General features: G+C 41.0%; 1 protein-coding gene across 1 annotated transcript in view; it reads right to left on the reverse strand.

Moving 5' to 3' along the window:
• The window catches only part of phb2a (prohibitin 2a), a 30,760-nt gene that overhangs the window by 2,340 nt on the left and 12,240 nt on the right, over window positions 1-16,180 (reverse strand). Inside the window, exons 5-7 of the mRNA XM_060906455.1 lie at window positions 8,185-8,369; window positions 7,930-8,059; window positions 3,704-3,807 (exon numbers count right to left, since the gene is read on the reverse strand). Of these exons, the coding sequence (XP_060762438.1) occupies window positions 3,704-3,807; window positions 7,930-8,059; window positions 8,185-8,369 (419 nt within the window). The remainder of the gene's footprint in view (window positions 1-3,703; window positions 3,808-7,929; window positions 8,060-8,184; window positions 8,370-16,180) is intronic.

The following is a 16,180-nucleotide window of genomic DNA, read 5'->3' on the forward strand; positions in this document are numbered from 1 at the left end:
TGTCCGTTTACATTAAACCGCCTGGAAACGCCGGGAAACGGGAATCCGCCAGGGTCCACGTATTCAATCCAGATCGTGTCTGATCCGGTGCTGTGTAAACATTGAGAATACGCGGATACGCTGTGTTGAGCTCTAGCTGGCGTCGTCATTGGACAACGTCACTGTGACATCCACCTTCCTGATTCGCTGGCGTTGGTCATGTGACGCGACTGCTGAAAAACGGCGCAGACTTCCGCCTTGTATCACCTTTCATTAAAGAGTATAAAAGTATGAAAATACTGCAAATACTGATGCAAATACTGCCCATTGTGTACTTATGATTGTCTTTAAGCTTGCCATCCTTCCACTTGCAAGTGGTAAGTGATATGCGCTGGGATCACACACACAGCGGCTCAGTCCCGAATCACTGCTTGTGCACTACACTCGCGCGCTCTGTGAGCTGCGCAGGGCCGGAGTGCGCACCCTCCAGAGGGCACTCGCTGTTCAGGGCGGAGTGATTTGGAGCGCAGGATGCCTGCGGAGCCGAGCGTATCCGTGTATTGGTGTTGCTGTGTGCACGCGAATCGTGTATTGGTGTTGCTGTGTGCACACTAATCGTTTTAAAACCGTTAATCTGATGATCTGCTGATACGGTCTAATGTAAACATGGGCTAATGAGAAGCCTGAAAAATTTGGACTAATTAGTAACTCGTTAGCAAAAAATTTGACAAAACAACGACCAAGTTTCATGCGGAGTGATGAGTTCTTTCAAACAAACAAACAAAACAATCGGAACGGGAATCCATGGAGAACTGATGGAGGAGATACGATTTAACTGAATTGTGGATGACGGATGCCACGCGATGACAACAGCCCATCGACCATATGAGCGAAAGAAGACATCTGTTATCTAGAGTGACCTTTAAGCACAGTGACAGTGAACCAGCCATTCTGTCTACCAATTACAGTGGTGGGCAAAAGTTTACATACCCCAACAGAATGTTTTGTTTCTTGGCTATTTCTAAGAGAAATTGAATGATAATACACAAAAACCTTTATTTCACTTGTGGTTAATGGTTGGCTGAAGCCATTTATTGTCAAGAAAATGTCAACTCTTTTTAAACCATTATGAAAACAAAAAAAAAAAACTACACAAATGACCCTGATCAAAAAAGTTTACATACCCCAATTCTTAATACTGTGTATTTCCCCCTTTAACATCAATAACAGCTTGAAGTCTTTTGTGATAGTTGTCAAGGAGTCTCTTTATCTTTTCAGACAGTAAAGCTGCCCATTCTTCTTGGCAAAAAGCCTCCAGTTCCTGTAAAGTCTGGGGCTGTCTTGCATGGACTGCACGTTTGAGATATCCCCAGAGTGGCTCAATAATGTTGAGGTCAGGAGACTGAGATGGCCACTCTAAGACCTTCACTTTATGCTGTTGTAGCCACTGACAAGTTGATTTGGCCTTGTGTTTTGGATCATTCAGTGCGTTTACATGCACATAGAGAGAATCGAATTTCTGCCGTTGCTCGACTGAAATCGAAGTTCAAAATGCCATGTATACATCTTAATTCGGCTGAAATTGAACCGAACTTGATTTCTCGGAATCGAGCTACACGACCTAGATTATGCGATTTCTGCCGAGCTACTTAGTGCATGTAAACCCTATTGAGCTACGTATTCGAGCTACTTACTTCAGCACTGCCCCTTCCAGAAGTGACGAGTGACGAGACCACAAGGGAAACACAACAGCCTCGGTCGGCATGACAACGGCATGAATCTTTTCTTTTTGTGGCATTGTTTGCACTGTTAAAATTTAGCTCACTTACTGTATCACCAAATACATCTGTACAGCTGTTGCATAGCTGTGAATTGTGTACATAAACAAGTCATTGTATGTGTATATATGTCCAACATCTGAAGAATGTCAATAAAAACAAAACAATTGAACTTTGTGTGTGTTTATTAAGACATAAGTTAAATTGTAAGCAAAAAAAAAAATTTTTTTTGTAAGCAAAAGATGGACTTTAGAAAAATATTATTGTGCAAAATAAGTTGTCTTACAAAACAGTGGTCTGCGCCGGACAGTTTGTAGCCATACAGTCTGTTAGAGCAAGCCTAACAGCTTGAACACGGAACTGCCAGTGTTGCCAGATTGGGGGTTTTAAGTGCATTTTAATGGATTTGAACATGTTTTGGGCTGGAATACATCAGCAGTATCTGGCAACACTATAGCTCTTCTTCATGACGACAACCGGAAGTGTACCAACACGATGGGGCGTGTAGCGCCACGTATGGCTCGGGTGCACAATGCACCTTGCACAATAGCCGGATTTCACTTGTGCATGTAGGATTGGATTTCTCTGGCACCCCTGCTGGGACCCTTTGCTCGATTACCGACAGCAGCTCGATTTGGACGTGCATGTAAACGTACTGACTGTCGTGCTGGAATGTCCAAGTTCGTCCTATGCACAGCTTCCGGGCTGAGGCGTGTAGATTTTCCTCCAGTATTTTTTGATAAGTGACTGCATTCATCCTGCCATCAACTCTTACCAAATATCCAGTGCCTTTGTAGTTCACACATCCCCAAAACATCAGAGATCCACCACCATGTTTCACTGTGGGAATGGTGTACTTTTCATCATAGGCCTTGTTGATTCCTCGCCAGATGTAGCGTTTAGTGTTGTGCCCAAAAAGTTCAATTTTGGTCTCATCACTCCACACAACTTTTTGCCAGAAGGTTTGGGGTGTGTCTCTGTGCAGTCTGGCATATCGTAGACGGGCTTCTTTGTGGCATTTGCGTAGAAGGGGCTTTCTTCTGGCAACTCTCCCATGCAGCCCATTTCTTCTCAAGAGTCTCCTAATTGTACTCTTTGAAACATCCACATCAACTTGTTTCAGAGAATCTCGAAGTTCACCAGATGTTATTTGGGGCTTCTTCTTTACATCACGCACAATTCTTCTAGCAGTGGTGGGTGAAATTTTTCTTGGTCTACCTGAACGGGCTTCGGTGTCTACAGAGCCCCTGACTTTCCACTTCTTGATGATTGTTTGAACAGTGCTAACTGACATTTTTAATTGCTTTGATATTTTCTTATATCCCTTCCCTGATTTACAAAAGTTCAACTACCTTTTCACGCAGGTCCTTTGACAATTCCTTTGATTTTCCCATGGCTCAATCTCAAAGATGACGCGCAGCACTGGATGAGGGATAAAAGGGTCTCTCAAAAGTCCAGCAATTTACTGACTTTTATTTTCACCCACTAATTAGAAGAAAACAGATCACAGGTGAAGGTAGTTGCCTTTAATTGGCATTCAGTCCTGTTCATGTTAAATTGTGTACAGGTTTTCAGGCCAATTCACAGGGGTATGTAAACTTTTGATCAGGGTCATTTAGGTAGTTTTTGTTGTTTTCATGGTTTTCAAAGAGTAAACGCAGTAATGAATGCAATAAATAGCTTCAGCCAACCATTAACCACAAGTGAAATAAAGGTTTTTGTGTATTATCATTCAATTTCTCTTAGAAATAGGCAAGAAACGAAACATTCTGTTGGGGTATGCAAACTTTTGCCCACCACTGTAAGACCTCTAAACACTGACCGAACATATTGCACGACCAGAGTGGTTATAAAATATATTACGCATAATCATGTGATATTTCAAGGCTACTTGTATCTAAGTAAATTTAAAAAAAAAAAAAAAAAAGGTGAAAAGTAGACTGTACCATTTTAGCAGCCTCAGCCTCTCCTTCAGCCTGGATGATCTTCTGCTTCTGGTCCTGCTTGGCCTTCTCCACGTAGAACTGAGCTCTCTGGGCTTCCTGCTGAGCTGAAAATTAGCAAAGGACAAATCGTCTGCGAGATTATTCATGAAATCTGAAGATAAATAACAGACTGGACAGTCTGAAAGTGTTCTAGCAGTCTTCACTGGTCTGTGCTACATGGAAATGTGACAATGGTGCCCTCGAGTGGGTGACTGGTGCCAGAACACAGGACTACACACTTCTGCATAAAATACTTCGTAAAAGCAGTAAAGTGTCATTTATGTATAACAAATATAAATACATAAACAAGTTCCTAAACCCTATATAGCCGGTAACGCAATCAGGGGCGCCGCCAGAAATTTTGGGCCCCATGAAAGATTAGAATTTTGGGCCCCCCAACTTTGCCCACCCTCGTCACAATTGCACTATTGTCATTATTTGACTTTTGATAGCCCATGGACCTCGAGTTTGTGACTTTATTACATTTTATGTATTAACCTACCAGGGACTAGATGAAAACTGGTCAGTGACCAATTCTGGTGCATTTACAATCACAAATGAAAATTCAAGATTTTGCCACATGCCTTCTTGTGCTAGGACAACTGGGAGTGAAATGTGTGATGTGACTGCCAATAAATCATAGAAAAAGTTTTCTACCCAGCATCAAAATACCTATGGATTGTTGTGTGTTAGGTAGAAGGCTGTGTGTACTGTTCTGCAAAAAGGGAATATGTTCAAAGCAAAGTGTGTCTAGACAGAAAGATAGAAAGAAATGTAGCTCTCTTGGAGAGACTATGCATATTTAGGGCACCCCATTAGTTATGAAACTGGTTATTAGCACCAGCATAACATCTTAATATTTCATCTTATCACACAAGTCAGTTCAGTTATTAAAATGGAAAAAATGTCACTGTACAAACTGTAAAAGTGTTCTCTTGATAGGCTAATCCAACCACGTTCATACTGTTCATTTACCATTCGCTAATATTTTGAACACACGTGAGTGATAGCTACCTTGCTTTGGGAAAAACTGAGTGACCAGTTGCCTGCCTCTCCGGTCCCTCTCAGCTTTCAGCTGCCTTTCTTTACGTTTTTGACAACCACTCTTCATATTTAGCGATCATAGACTGTACGCACTCCACTGCTGGCTGGCTGCTGCACCGCAACACAGCAGCAAGTAGCGTTGCACTGATCAGCACACAGATTTAACGCATCGCGCTTCTACCAGAACTGGACCGTACCGTTTCGCAAAAGGGGGAGGGTTAAATGACAATATGTTGAAGAACTCAAGAAATAGACAACCTTGTTCAATTAGCTCATTTTACCAGATGGAATATTGCATTGTTGTTATTTCAAAAGTCTTATTAAAATAATTAAAAGCATATTACATGGATTAAAGCAAAAAAAAAAATTGACTGAAAATTTACGGGGGGTTATGGGTGGATTTCGATGAAATTCTGAGAATGATTAACTTAGAACTGATAACTTTATTATCAATTAATTAATGGATTAATATATTCAATTTATTGCACTCTCTTTCCATTGCTTCCGTATATTATTTTTTTGTGGCAAAGCACGCAAATGCAAGCGCCTGGAATGTTTAGTTTTTTGCACCATGAACTAAATGGCTTTCCGTTTTCACCTATTTCGTACAGCCAAGCCCACCTCCACTTGTTTTTTTACACCTTTATCGATGGCAGACACATCAGTGCCTTCTTTCATGTAAAGCGCATCCATGCTGCCGAAACCGAAAGCAGAATGACATGCTCCTCTGTGCTCGACGTCAATATAGAAAAAAGTTTGGATCTTCGCTTAAATTAAAATTGGGGTTTGACCTTACTTTGTGTTGAATACGACTTCAAAAACAATTCAAGATTTTATTAAGAGAAATATTGTGGCCAACACGAATGTTAAGTTACCTAAAAGATCGCGTGAAGTTGGCTGCTATCTACTTTGCGTTCGTTCTCATTTTCCTCCATCATTTCATAGGCCAGAAACAGATGTTTTGACGTAATTTAACTTAGTAGGCTATGATTATTATTTAACCGTAGTCTTCTAGACATTTTGACTGTTTGGGGCATTGAACGCTGGTGTATGATTTTCAGGAAATAAAGTTTAGCGCATGTTGGAACATCATTGCACTCGCAGCCTCCAACTCCTCAAACGTCCTTTAAATTGTGATATAACCCAGGCTATAAGGCACAGTTCTAACATACCTTACACATTGGCCTAACAAAAATAATTGTTGGGGCGTCTGCTGATTTGTTAGCTATAAATTTAGGTCTAATTACTTCTGACAGTCTGCAAGCATTGCACCGTCGGGTCTTCAAGTCTGGCTGAAGCAGAGGAGCGGGCTTTCCGGGGTTTATTTTTTCGTTTTTTTTTTTAACATGCTCTATTTCTATATGTCCAAGTTTGAACTAAGTCATTTTGGCAAGATTTAATTTAATACAAAACAGAAATGGTCAGACAAGCACGCCAAGCACATGGGAATGTATTTTGCCAATTTTGACAACGCATGTTTTTTTAATGCCGCACCGTAGACAGCGAACGTTTAAACATGATCAAACATAGGAAATGAACGACACAAAGCATGGCTCAAAAACAAAAAAGTTAAATAAACCCTGCTGATAGTTGATGGTGTTGCAACACATCAGTGTTATAACCCAATCTCTACCCAACCACCCGTCATTTTAATTCTCCTCGGATCAGCACCGACCTCACATTTGGCCTTGGGAGAGTTCAGCTGACGGAAATCCGTCACACGACAGAAAACTTTAATCCATGATATAATCAGCCCCTTAAAGGGCCCCATGGCAGTGCTGGGCCCCTAGAATTGTTCTAACCTTTCCCCCCCTGGCGGCACCCATGAACACAATGTTGTCTTATAAAGAATACTTTTTAAAGACGATTTGTACACACAACTCTAGAGATAAGAGAGCAGTAAAAATGCTGCATTAAAGGAGAACTGAAGGCAATTTTTTATCATCAAAATTCTATTTCTCTTATTTTATTAAATATCGGAATGCATTTTTGATTGCTATTTTGTCACTGCCATAGCAAGTTATGAGTATTTGAAATATGCTCTGTAATATATCAGTCCATCAAAGCAATGGCCGTAAACGAGATTCGTTGAGACCTGTGCGAGACATCGTTGGACGGAAGTAAAACCAACCCTGTGTCTGAAATCACTCACTTGTTCACTACTCCCTATATAGGGAATTACTACATTAGAGGACTATATAGTGAGCTCATTGGTAAAATGGGAAAAAAAACGCTTTCGGACACTACTCCGTCGCGCTGGTATTTACGTCATTACTGTCGCACGATTAAAACGTGCCAGATCAGTCGGCTGGTGGGTTTCAAAATAATAACTACATGTATGTGTTTTTGTGATAAATCCATATTATACTGAGCACATTTCACACAATCAATACAAAGTACCTGCAGATTTCAGTTCTTTTTAAATCAAGGCTGAATACTTTCTTCTTTGCCGCTGCCTTTTATTAAATCAAATTTGAGACTTTTAATTTGATTTCTTTCAGTGCAACCGCAATGCATGATGGGATATATTGCTTTGGTTAGTGACCATCATTGTACGCTACTTTTCGTGATGCATTGTGGGATACTTTGAGTGCACTATATAGGGTGTAAATAATCCTCACTAAGGTTTCGGACAACATTACAAAATGGCGTTCTCGCTATATAGTGTCCTATATAGTAAGTAGGGAGCGATTTCGGACACAGGGCAACATCTGCCAACGCGCTCTCTTTCGAATGCTGATGTAATCAAGCCAGAAGTTTTGTTTGTTTTGATAGCAATCAGGAAAGTTTGAAAAAAAGTAAGCAGTCATCGCCATTTAAACTCATTTTTGTGCAATATTTCTTTTAGAAAACAGTTTTCAAAATGGCGGTGCTGACACCTGGCTGACACTTCATGTTTCGAAGTCTCGCACAAGTCTCATGAAGATCGCGCGGATAAGCGACGCCTGCTGTGGACCAAATGAACTAAATTCAACATGGCTAAAAACCGAATAGGCTGATAAGTATAATATTTAATTGCAATTAGTTGCCAATACAAGTCACTATATAAGGTTACTAAAACTGAAAACGTAATTGAATAACACATTAATTAAGAAATAAAGCAAGTTTAAAAATGACTTCAGTTCCCCTTTAAGGTTCCTTACCAACTTGCTTGGCCTCTACAGCAGCTGTATACTCCTTGCTGAAGCTGAGTTCCGTAATGGCCACGTCGTCCAAAATGATGTTAAAGTCTTTAGCTCTTTCTATCAGCTCCCTCCTGATCAGCAGAGACACCTAGATACCATGTTAAAACAATAAAAGACGACACAGATGGGTACATTTCTGAACTAAAATAAATCCGTCATCCTTGCACAAAGAATTTCGAGATGTGCATTGGGGAGTGTGGGCTGCCAGAGTACCTGAGCTCTCTGTGTGATGAGCTGTGAGGCATTGAACTTGGCTACGACGCTTTTCAGGACCTCGTTGACGATGGAAGGCAGCACACGCTCATCGTAGTCCTGGCCCAGGTGCTGGTAGAGGGCCGGCAGGTTGGAGGCCACAGGCCGAGACAGCACACGTAGAGCGATGCTCACCATCTGAAGATCTGCGAGTTGACAGACACCTCAGTCACTGATGATGACCATAAAACACGATTGGTCAATGAAAACTGGTTTAATACAACCCCAATTCCAAAAAAGTTGGGATGCTGTGTAAAATATAAAATAAAAACAGAATGTGAGGATTTGGAAAAATCATAGAAACCCTATATTTCATTGAAAATAGTACAAAGGCAACATATCAAATGTTGAAATGGAGAAATAAAAAAAAAATTGCTTATTTTGAATTTGATGTCAGCAAAACGTTTCAGAAAAGTTGGGATGGGGCAACAAAAGACAGAAAAAGTTGTGTATTGAAAAAAAAAAAAATTTGGTTAATTGGCAGCAGGTCAGGAACATGACTGGGTATAAAAAGAGCATCCCAGAGAGGCGGAGTCTCTCAGAAGTAAAGATGGGGAGGGGTTCACCGCTCTGTGAAAGACTACATGGGCAAACATTGCAACAATTAACGAATAAATGTTCCTCAATGTAAAATTGCAAAGCATTTGTGGATCACATCATCTATGGTTCATAATATCATTAAAAGATTCAGAGAATCTGGAGAAATCTCTGTATGCAAGAGACAAGGCTGAAAACTGACATTGGATGCCTGTGATCTTCAGGCCCTCAGGAGACACTGCATTAAAAGCAGACACGTGTCTGTAGTGGAAATCACCGTATGGGCTCAGGAACACTTCAGAAAACAATCATCTGTGAAAACACTTCATTACTGCATCTGTGATGGTATGAAGGTGCATTAGTGCACATGACATGGGTAGCTTGAACATCTGGGAAGGCATAATTAATGCTGAATGATATATACACGTTTCAGAGCAATACACTGCCATCCAGACAAAATCTTTTTCAGGGAAGGCCTTCCTTCTTTCAGCAAGACAAACCGCTTTCTGCACATATTACTACTGCACGGCTCCGTAGTAAGTGTGTCCGGGTGCTAAACTGGCCTGCCTGCAGTCCAGACCTGTCTCCCATTTAAAACATTTGGTGCATTATGAAGCACAAAATACGACAAAGGAGACCCCGAACTGTTGAGCAGCTGAAATTGTATATCAGGCAAGAATGGGACAACATTTCACTTTCAAAACTCCAGCAATTGGTCTCCGCAGTTCCCAAACGTTTACAGTGTTGTTAAAAGTAGAGGTGATGGGACAGTGGTAATCATAGCCCCTGTCCAAACTTTTTTGAAACGTGGTGCTGACATCAAATTCAAAATGAGCATATATTTTTCATACAAGAATAAAATTTCTCAGTTTCAACATTTGATATGTTGTCTTTGTACTATTTTCAGCGAAACATAGGGTTTCCATGATTTGGAAATTATACAGCAGAAAATCACTAATGTGAGCCATTTCATGTTTGACAAAATGTTATGAACACATTTCAGAATTATAGAAACAGAATAACTGTAGTGTTTTCAGATAAAGTACCGCAAGGACCGTCAGATGTCAAAAACTGCACATTGATATCCGCAATAATAAAAATTTGACGGCAATGAACGTGGGTCAAAATTGCTACAATTTCATGGATTTTTTTCGCCTCATTTTTCAATGAGGAAAGTTGTACATCTATGTTGTAATATAATATAAATCCAACTTATTGGATGCACTGTTTGTGCTAGTGTATCATATTTCTTCATCTTTCAGGCTGAAGTACACCATTTTGTTGCAAAATATACATCTTGTTGGACCACGCATGAAATGTCTGCAGTGTGACAGATCTACTATTGAGATATTTTCTGTCAAATTTATCAAGCTCATGATGTCAAATTTGCATTTAATATCTAGTTTATAATGAATTTCTTATCTACAAAGTATTCAGATAGGAAAAACAACAACAACAAACATGTTCACAATATAACTTCCTACTACTACATGGATTAAAGCAAAAAAAAAAAAAAATCATCTGACTGAAAAAAAAAAAAAAAAAAGCTCCATGTCGTTGGCCCCTACCACGTCAGCGATGCGTCAAATTTTAAATGCCATGTTGTCCATTATTCCCTTGGCCCCTACTTATAGTACATTTACATAATTTTAACAATGACTAAAGCTAAGACAAGACTTGACCATTGTCATTACTGGCTATAAATGATGAACCATCAAGTTTTCAGCACAAAGTGCAAATTTATTTCAACAATACTTTAGTAACGCACAACAGTGGTTAAGAGAAAAGTGCAAGTGCAGTTGAACTTGAACCATGCTTTCAAAAGAGTGGAACAGAAAGAAAAATAAGAAAATCTGTTGAAATAAAGCCAGGAAACAAGAAAAGTAAAGTAAAAGTTCACTTTTTCTGCTCCTTCACAGTGAAGCCAAAGGCATCTAGTTTGGCAACACCTGATGCCTGTTTTTGTTTCTTTTTCCTTGGCACAGCAGCAGGAGCTTGCCATTATCGCCCATTTCATTTCGCCAAGCCCATCTCCACTTATTCTTTACCGTTTTGTCAATGTCTGACACATCTGTGCCTTCATTTAAAAGAAGCGCGTCCATGCTGGCAAAACCGAAAGTAATTTGATGCACTCTAGTGATGGAAATCGAAGGGCCTATATCCGGTGAAATATGGCCTTATACGCAGTACTCGAGTTGAGGGGGGATGTGGGGGGAGGCATCCCCCTTCTGAAATAAAAATCTCAAATCATCCCCCTTATAAAACGGCCATCCCTCCATCACATCCCTTGGGCCATTTTACCAATTAATGTGGAAATTAGCCTACTATTATTTTAACAAATATTACTACCATTTCAACATTAGAGGCTTTGCGCAGTGATAGCTTACATGTAGCCGGATAAAAAAGACGCATATTTATTTATTCGGTTGCACCTCTCATTCACACCTATATGGAGGTTTCAGTCACTGAAAACAGCTACTTTCGCAAACTCAGGGCAGAGTGGAGATTTCTGAAAACTCCATCTTCAGACACGCGTGTAAATCGGGAAAACGAAGCAGCAGTGGGCGAGAGGGCGCGCGCGAATATAATGAGTCATAGGTGTGAATCTTTCACCGAATGCCAATTGTCCCGGTTCTTCATGAAATCGCACGCGCACGCACAAATTCATTCGGTTAACTTTCAAATAACTGTTCTTGTGCACTTGCGACACCGGAGCCACTTTCCTGAATTTTGAGCTTCGGAGTATTCACTTCTTTATCTATTTAATCAATGAATTTATTTGTCACATACATTAAATTACTAATGTAAAACATTAGTAGCCTATTTAAGCAATAATAGCTGTTTTCTCCACTGTTTTCTGACCTTTTGTGCTTAGTGAATGAGACACTTAATTACACTCCACTGACTGACTTCCAATTCCGGACTTTTTTGAAAATGTAAAATATACTGTAGGTCTACAAGATGTTTTTTTGGGACTTAATTCGCGTTGGTCCTTCACTATTAATTTTTGAGACTGACGAGGCACTAAATACTGTGGAATTATTTTCTCCTTACTATAAAGTTTGGCATCTTAAACAAGTGTCGGGAAATCTTGCAGCCCAACTCTGCAGCCTCCAATGCAGGCCCGGCGCCAGGAACAGTTTACTAAGGGGGCAATTAGAAACCGCAAGGGGGCAAATATTTTTCATATAGTGTGTAGTAGTGATGGCGGTCTGACAACGTGTTTCAAACAATTAACTGCACCAACCACAAAACCACGGCCCCGAAGGTTGCTTTAGTCCGGGAAAATCATGCGACATATTACCAGGGCAGTTGCGCTTTATCAACTCCCGTGCCCACCTGTTAACCCTCCCCTCCAATTTTCTCACAGACACGCGTTACAACCGGAAAGATGCCAAACATAAAACAACACACACAAACCTACAGGCAAGTCCTTTAAATTTAAAATACATACAAATAGCTCCGCGGCATGAAAACAAAACGTCAATGCAAGTCTAAGGTACTTGGCTCGGCGGCCAAAATCATAATTTAAAAAAAAATCAACAGACCCCGCGGCTGCACCAGTAATAGCCTTCCTGACTCGCACCGAGTCAACGCTAACCACTTAATCCGCGATCCCAGTTTAGGCGTGTAGGGGACTAAACACTCTGAAGTGATGAATTTTCACCCCCGCTGCATGGGGGGTGACGTCAACGACACATATTCTTACGCTATTTGCGCACAAAGCGGACCATATATGAACACACACACCAACATAAACGGAGATAAACTTAGCCTACAAAGAAAATGGATTCACAATATTGTGATCGAATTCGTTTAATTCGGTGGGGGAAAGACTACTCCCGTAAACTGACTGCATATTACAGGATATTGCAGAGACAGTGCACTTGTAAGTGTACATGTAAAACCCCCGCCCGCACGACCCCTCCCCTTGTCCTTAACACAGGTCTGTGTGTGCGCGGCTGTGTCAGCATTTCACACATACACCCACAATAACTAGTAGTCCCCAGTAGTGAGGATTGATACATGTCTATAACAACCAATCAGATTTGTTCTACCGTGCCAGTTTTAGTAGTGATTTATGTGAAATGTATTTTTGTGCAATGCGCAACCACTTAATATTTCGTATTTGAAAATGCAAATTATTAATACGTCTATAATACATATTTTCATAAGAAAACAAGTGATCCAAGTCTCTGTTGAGGGGGCGGGGCTGTAGCCACGTGGGGGCGACGCCCCCTTTCGCCTCCCCCCCCCACGGCGCCGGGTCCGCTCCAATGTTTAAGCGAAATGCTGAAACCATAATGTTTAAAGATTAAATCGTAGGCTAATCAAACCAAAGAAAAAAACAGCCTTCCCAGAACGCTGTCTGCCGAAGCCTGTTTAACCTACAAAAGGCTTATAGCATAGATCTTGCTGCAGCTTCAAAAGGGCTGTTTGATTTTTCACCTGATCGCCTTTCAATAGGCAAATATTATTATTATTATTATTATTATTACTACTACTACTACAACAATAGGCCTAGTATTAGTAGTAGGCAAGTAGTTGCCTAGTAGTAGGACAGCCAGATTGTTTCATCAGTGGAGCCGCCGTTAAAAGGAAACTGACGGGGGCGTCGTGGCTCAGGTGGATAAGGCGCCATACCATAAATCTGGGGACCCGGGTTCGATTCCAGCCCGAGGTCATTTCCCGATCCCTCCCCGTCTCTCTCTCCCGCTCATTTCCTGTCTCTACACTGTCCTATCCAATAAAGGTACCCCAAAAAAAAAAGGAAACTGATGCGGAGCGCCACGGCTCGCCTCGGGGTGAATCGCGTCCCGAGGCGCAGGGCTGGCCCGCCCTGGCAGCGCTGGTTCGTTGGGGAGAGGGCAGAGGTCGCTGGCTGCCAAGTTTGGAGAGGCTGGGACCTCCCCTGGACGAGTTACGAGCGTGCAAAGTCGGGCTGGAGCCACCAATAGAAATGAAACTCAAGCCGAGCACCGCGGCTCGCTGCCTACGCCAAGCCTCCCCGGGACTAGACAGTAACGGAGGCTGTATTTATTTATTTAGGCCTATCTAGCACAACAACTTATTCCTTTACATATACTCAAACATAGCACAAGAAAGGGTTCAACAACAGGCAATCACAGCAGCTTGGTGAAGTTCTAAATCACATCGGTGTCAGACCTATGGGCCACCCCCCCTTTTTTCCTTCGGATCTGCATCAATCTCATTATTGACCTTTAGCGCTCCCAGTTGACGGAAATCCATCGTAGCGACGGAAAACTTTAATCCATGCTACTACCGAGGTATGATTCAAAACGGTATGTCAGAATGACACAAATCTCCGTAGTGTCCGTAGATCCCCCTGTACACAATGAGCTCAGTACAATAATTATGAAGGGTCTTTGGTAACAACACAATATGTCTATATGGTACTTGGAATGTCTTGCTGAATTACAAAATGCAGGACAATTAACTCACCTGTAGTGTCCGTAGGCCCCATGTTATCTCACACAGAGTCAATTACATAAAAAGCTATAGGCAACTTATTGAAGTAATCAGGAAAAATAATTCATTTTCTCTGTATGTGACACAGAAACAAACACAAGGAACTTTTTTCATGATATTTGGAAGATTTAATTGCAGTTCAAAACACCACAAGCCGAGAATTCTGATCTTGCTAGAGTTAAAAAAAATTATTTTTTTCGCGGTCTGGTTTCCATCAAATCCTGCGCTCTGATTGGCTGGCGAGCGGGTTCGTATCCCACGATACGGACCTCTGGCGACTCGCCCATTCACAACAAACAACATAGTAGAATTTTTTGCCAACATTTTTTTTTAATAAGATTTATTTATAAGATTATCAAAAATCTTATACTTTTTTTGCCAGCATTTCTCAGGAGAATAGCATTAATTTTACAGCATGGATAGTGATAACGACAGTGTTCACAGAGAAAGTGAGTTTTACCACCCTGAGGAAGAAGAAATAAAACATTTCAGGAGAAAGCTAAAAACCTGTAACTGTTGCTAACGCCGAGCAAAAACATGGCTGAATCCTGAATGACTCCTATTTGTATAAATAGGGGACTACATAGGCTGCAAAATGTAGTTTTTTTCCCTGCCATGGAAGTGCACTTGTATACCGAGGAGGAAGCCATTTGCATTACAGCCATGAATGAGGATTCAAAAAGGCGGCTCGCCTCGGTTCGGTTTTTCCTTTCGGGCGCTCTCGTTTTCTGTTAGAATTTGGTAAAAAAAAAAATTCTAAATAATTATTTACCAGCTTAAGATCCGTCCGTATGGTGAAATACCGTGACCTTGGTCAGTACTTTCAAGACCACGGTCACAGTATTTCACGATACGGACCTCCCAGCTGGTAAATAACATATGTATTGCTTTTAAAAATTGTCGATCTGAATATTGTTAATCAATCAGAACATGAAAAGCATCCTTGAATAAAAAGCAATGTCTTTTCACATTCATTTATTGTTAGAGTATGAACGGCCTACAGACACTACATATACTAGTGGAGAGCAGTCTTTTCAGTAATGGGGAAGATGTTGTTGTTCTCCGCTCTTAATATGACTGATTTTACATACAAAATAAATTTCTGTCAATAATTTTGTCCTTACAAGTATATTTATAGCATTTCTTTATCACAAAGTTCATGTTGAAAAGTTTCATCTATGCAGCTGATTTGGTAATCATAAGTGCTTTTTTTTTTTTTTTACATTTGTACTGCATAAAAAGCTTGCTTACCCAAGCTTTCAACTCTATCCAGAGTCTTTGTCAGGGGGAAATGACCTCACTTCGAGCATGCATTACGCATGCCCGAAAGAATGTTATCACTTCAGTGTATCGTAAGGAAACCCATACAGACCAGTATCTAACCTTCTCTTCAAATAATTTGCTCGACCAGAAACTAGGGGTGGTTAGAACCCTGTACCACAGGGCTAATGCTATGGTTTCTGACCCAGAGGATAGGCCTAAAGAACTGCACCACATCAATCAGGCCCTTAATAGATGTGGTGACCCGACATGGGCACTAAAACAGTCTGGTAGGAAGCCCAAACCAATAGTAGAAACACAGGAGGGTGTGAAAACCAAATCCAGAACTGTTTCTCATGTTACACTGCCGTATGTCAAAAACTCATCAGAGGAGCTAAGATGGGCGTTTCGGGAGTAAGGGGTACAACTGTATTTCAATCCCTCCAGCACTTTACAACAGTTGCTGGTGAGACCCAAGGACCCTACTCCTGCTAGTGAACGATGTGCACCTGTGTACCTCATTCAATGTGAGGGGAGTGACAAGGAGAACCGAACAATCTCTTCGAAACAGATACATGGAGCATAGACGTCCAAGTTCGATATCATCGGAGGCATCGCAACATATTCACAAAACACCACAAGGGACACAGGATACAGCTAGACAATGTGA

Source organism: Neoarius graeffei, chromosome 23, assembly GCF_027579695.1.
Source record: "Neoarius graeffei isolate fNeoGra1 chromosome 23, fNeoGra1.pri, whole genome shotgun sequence".
Taxonomy (NCBI): domain Eukaryota; kingdom Metazoa; phylum Chordata; class Actinopteri; order Siluriformes; family Ariidae; genus Neoarius; species Neoarius graeffei.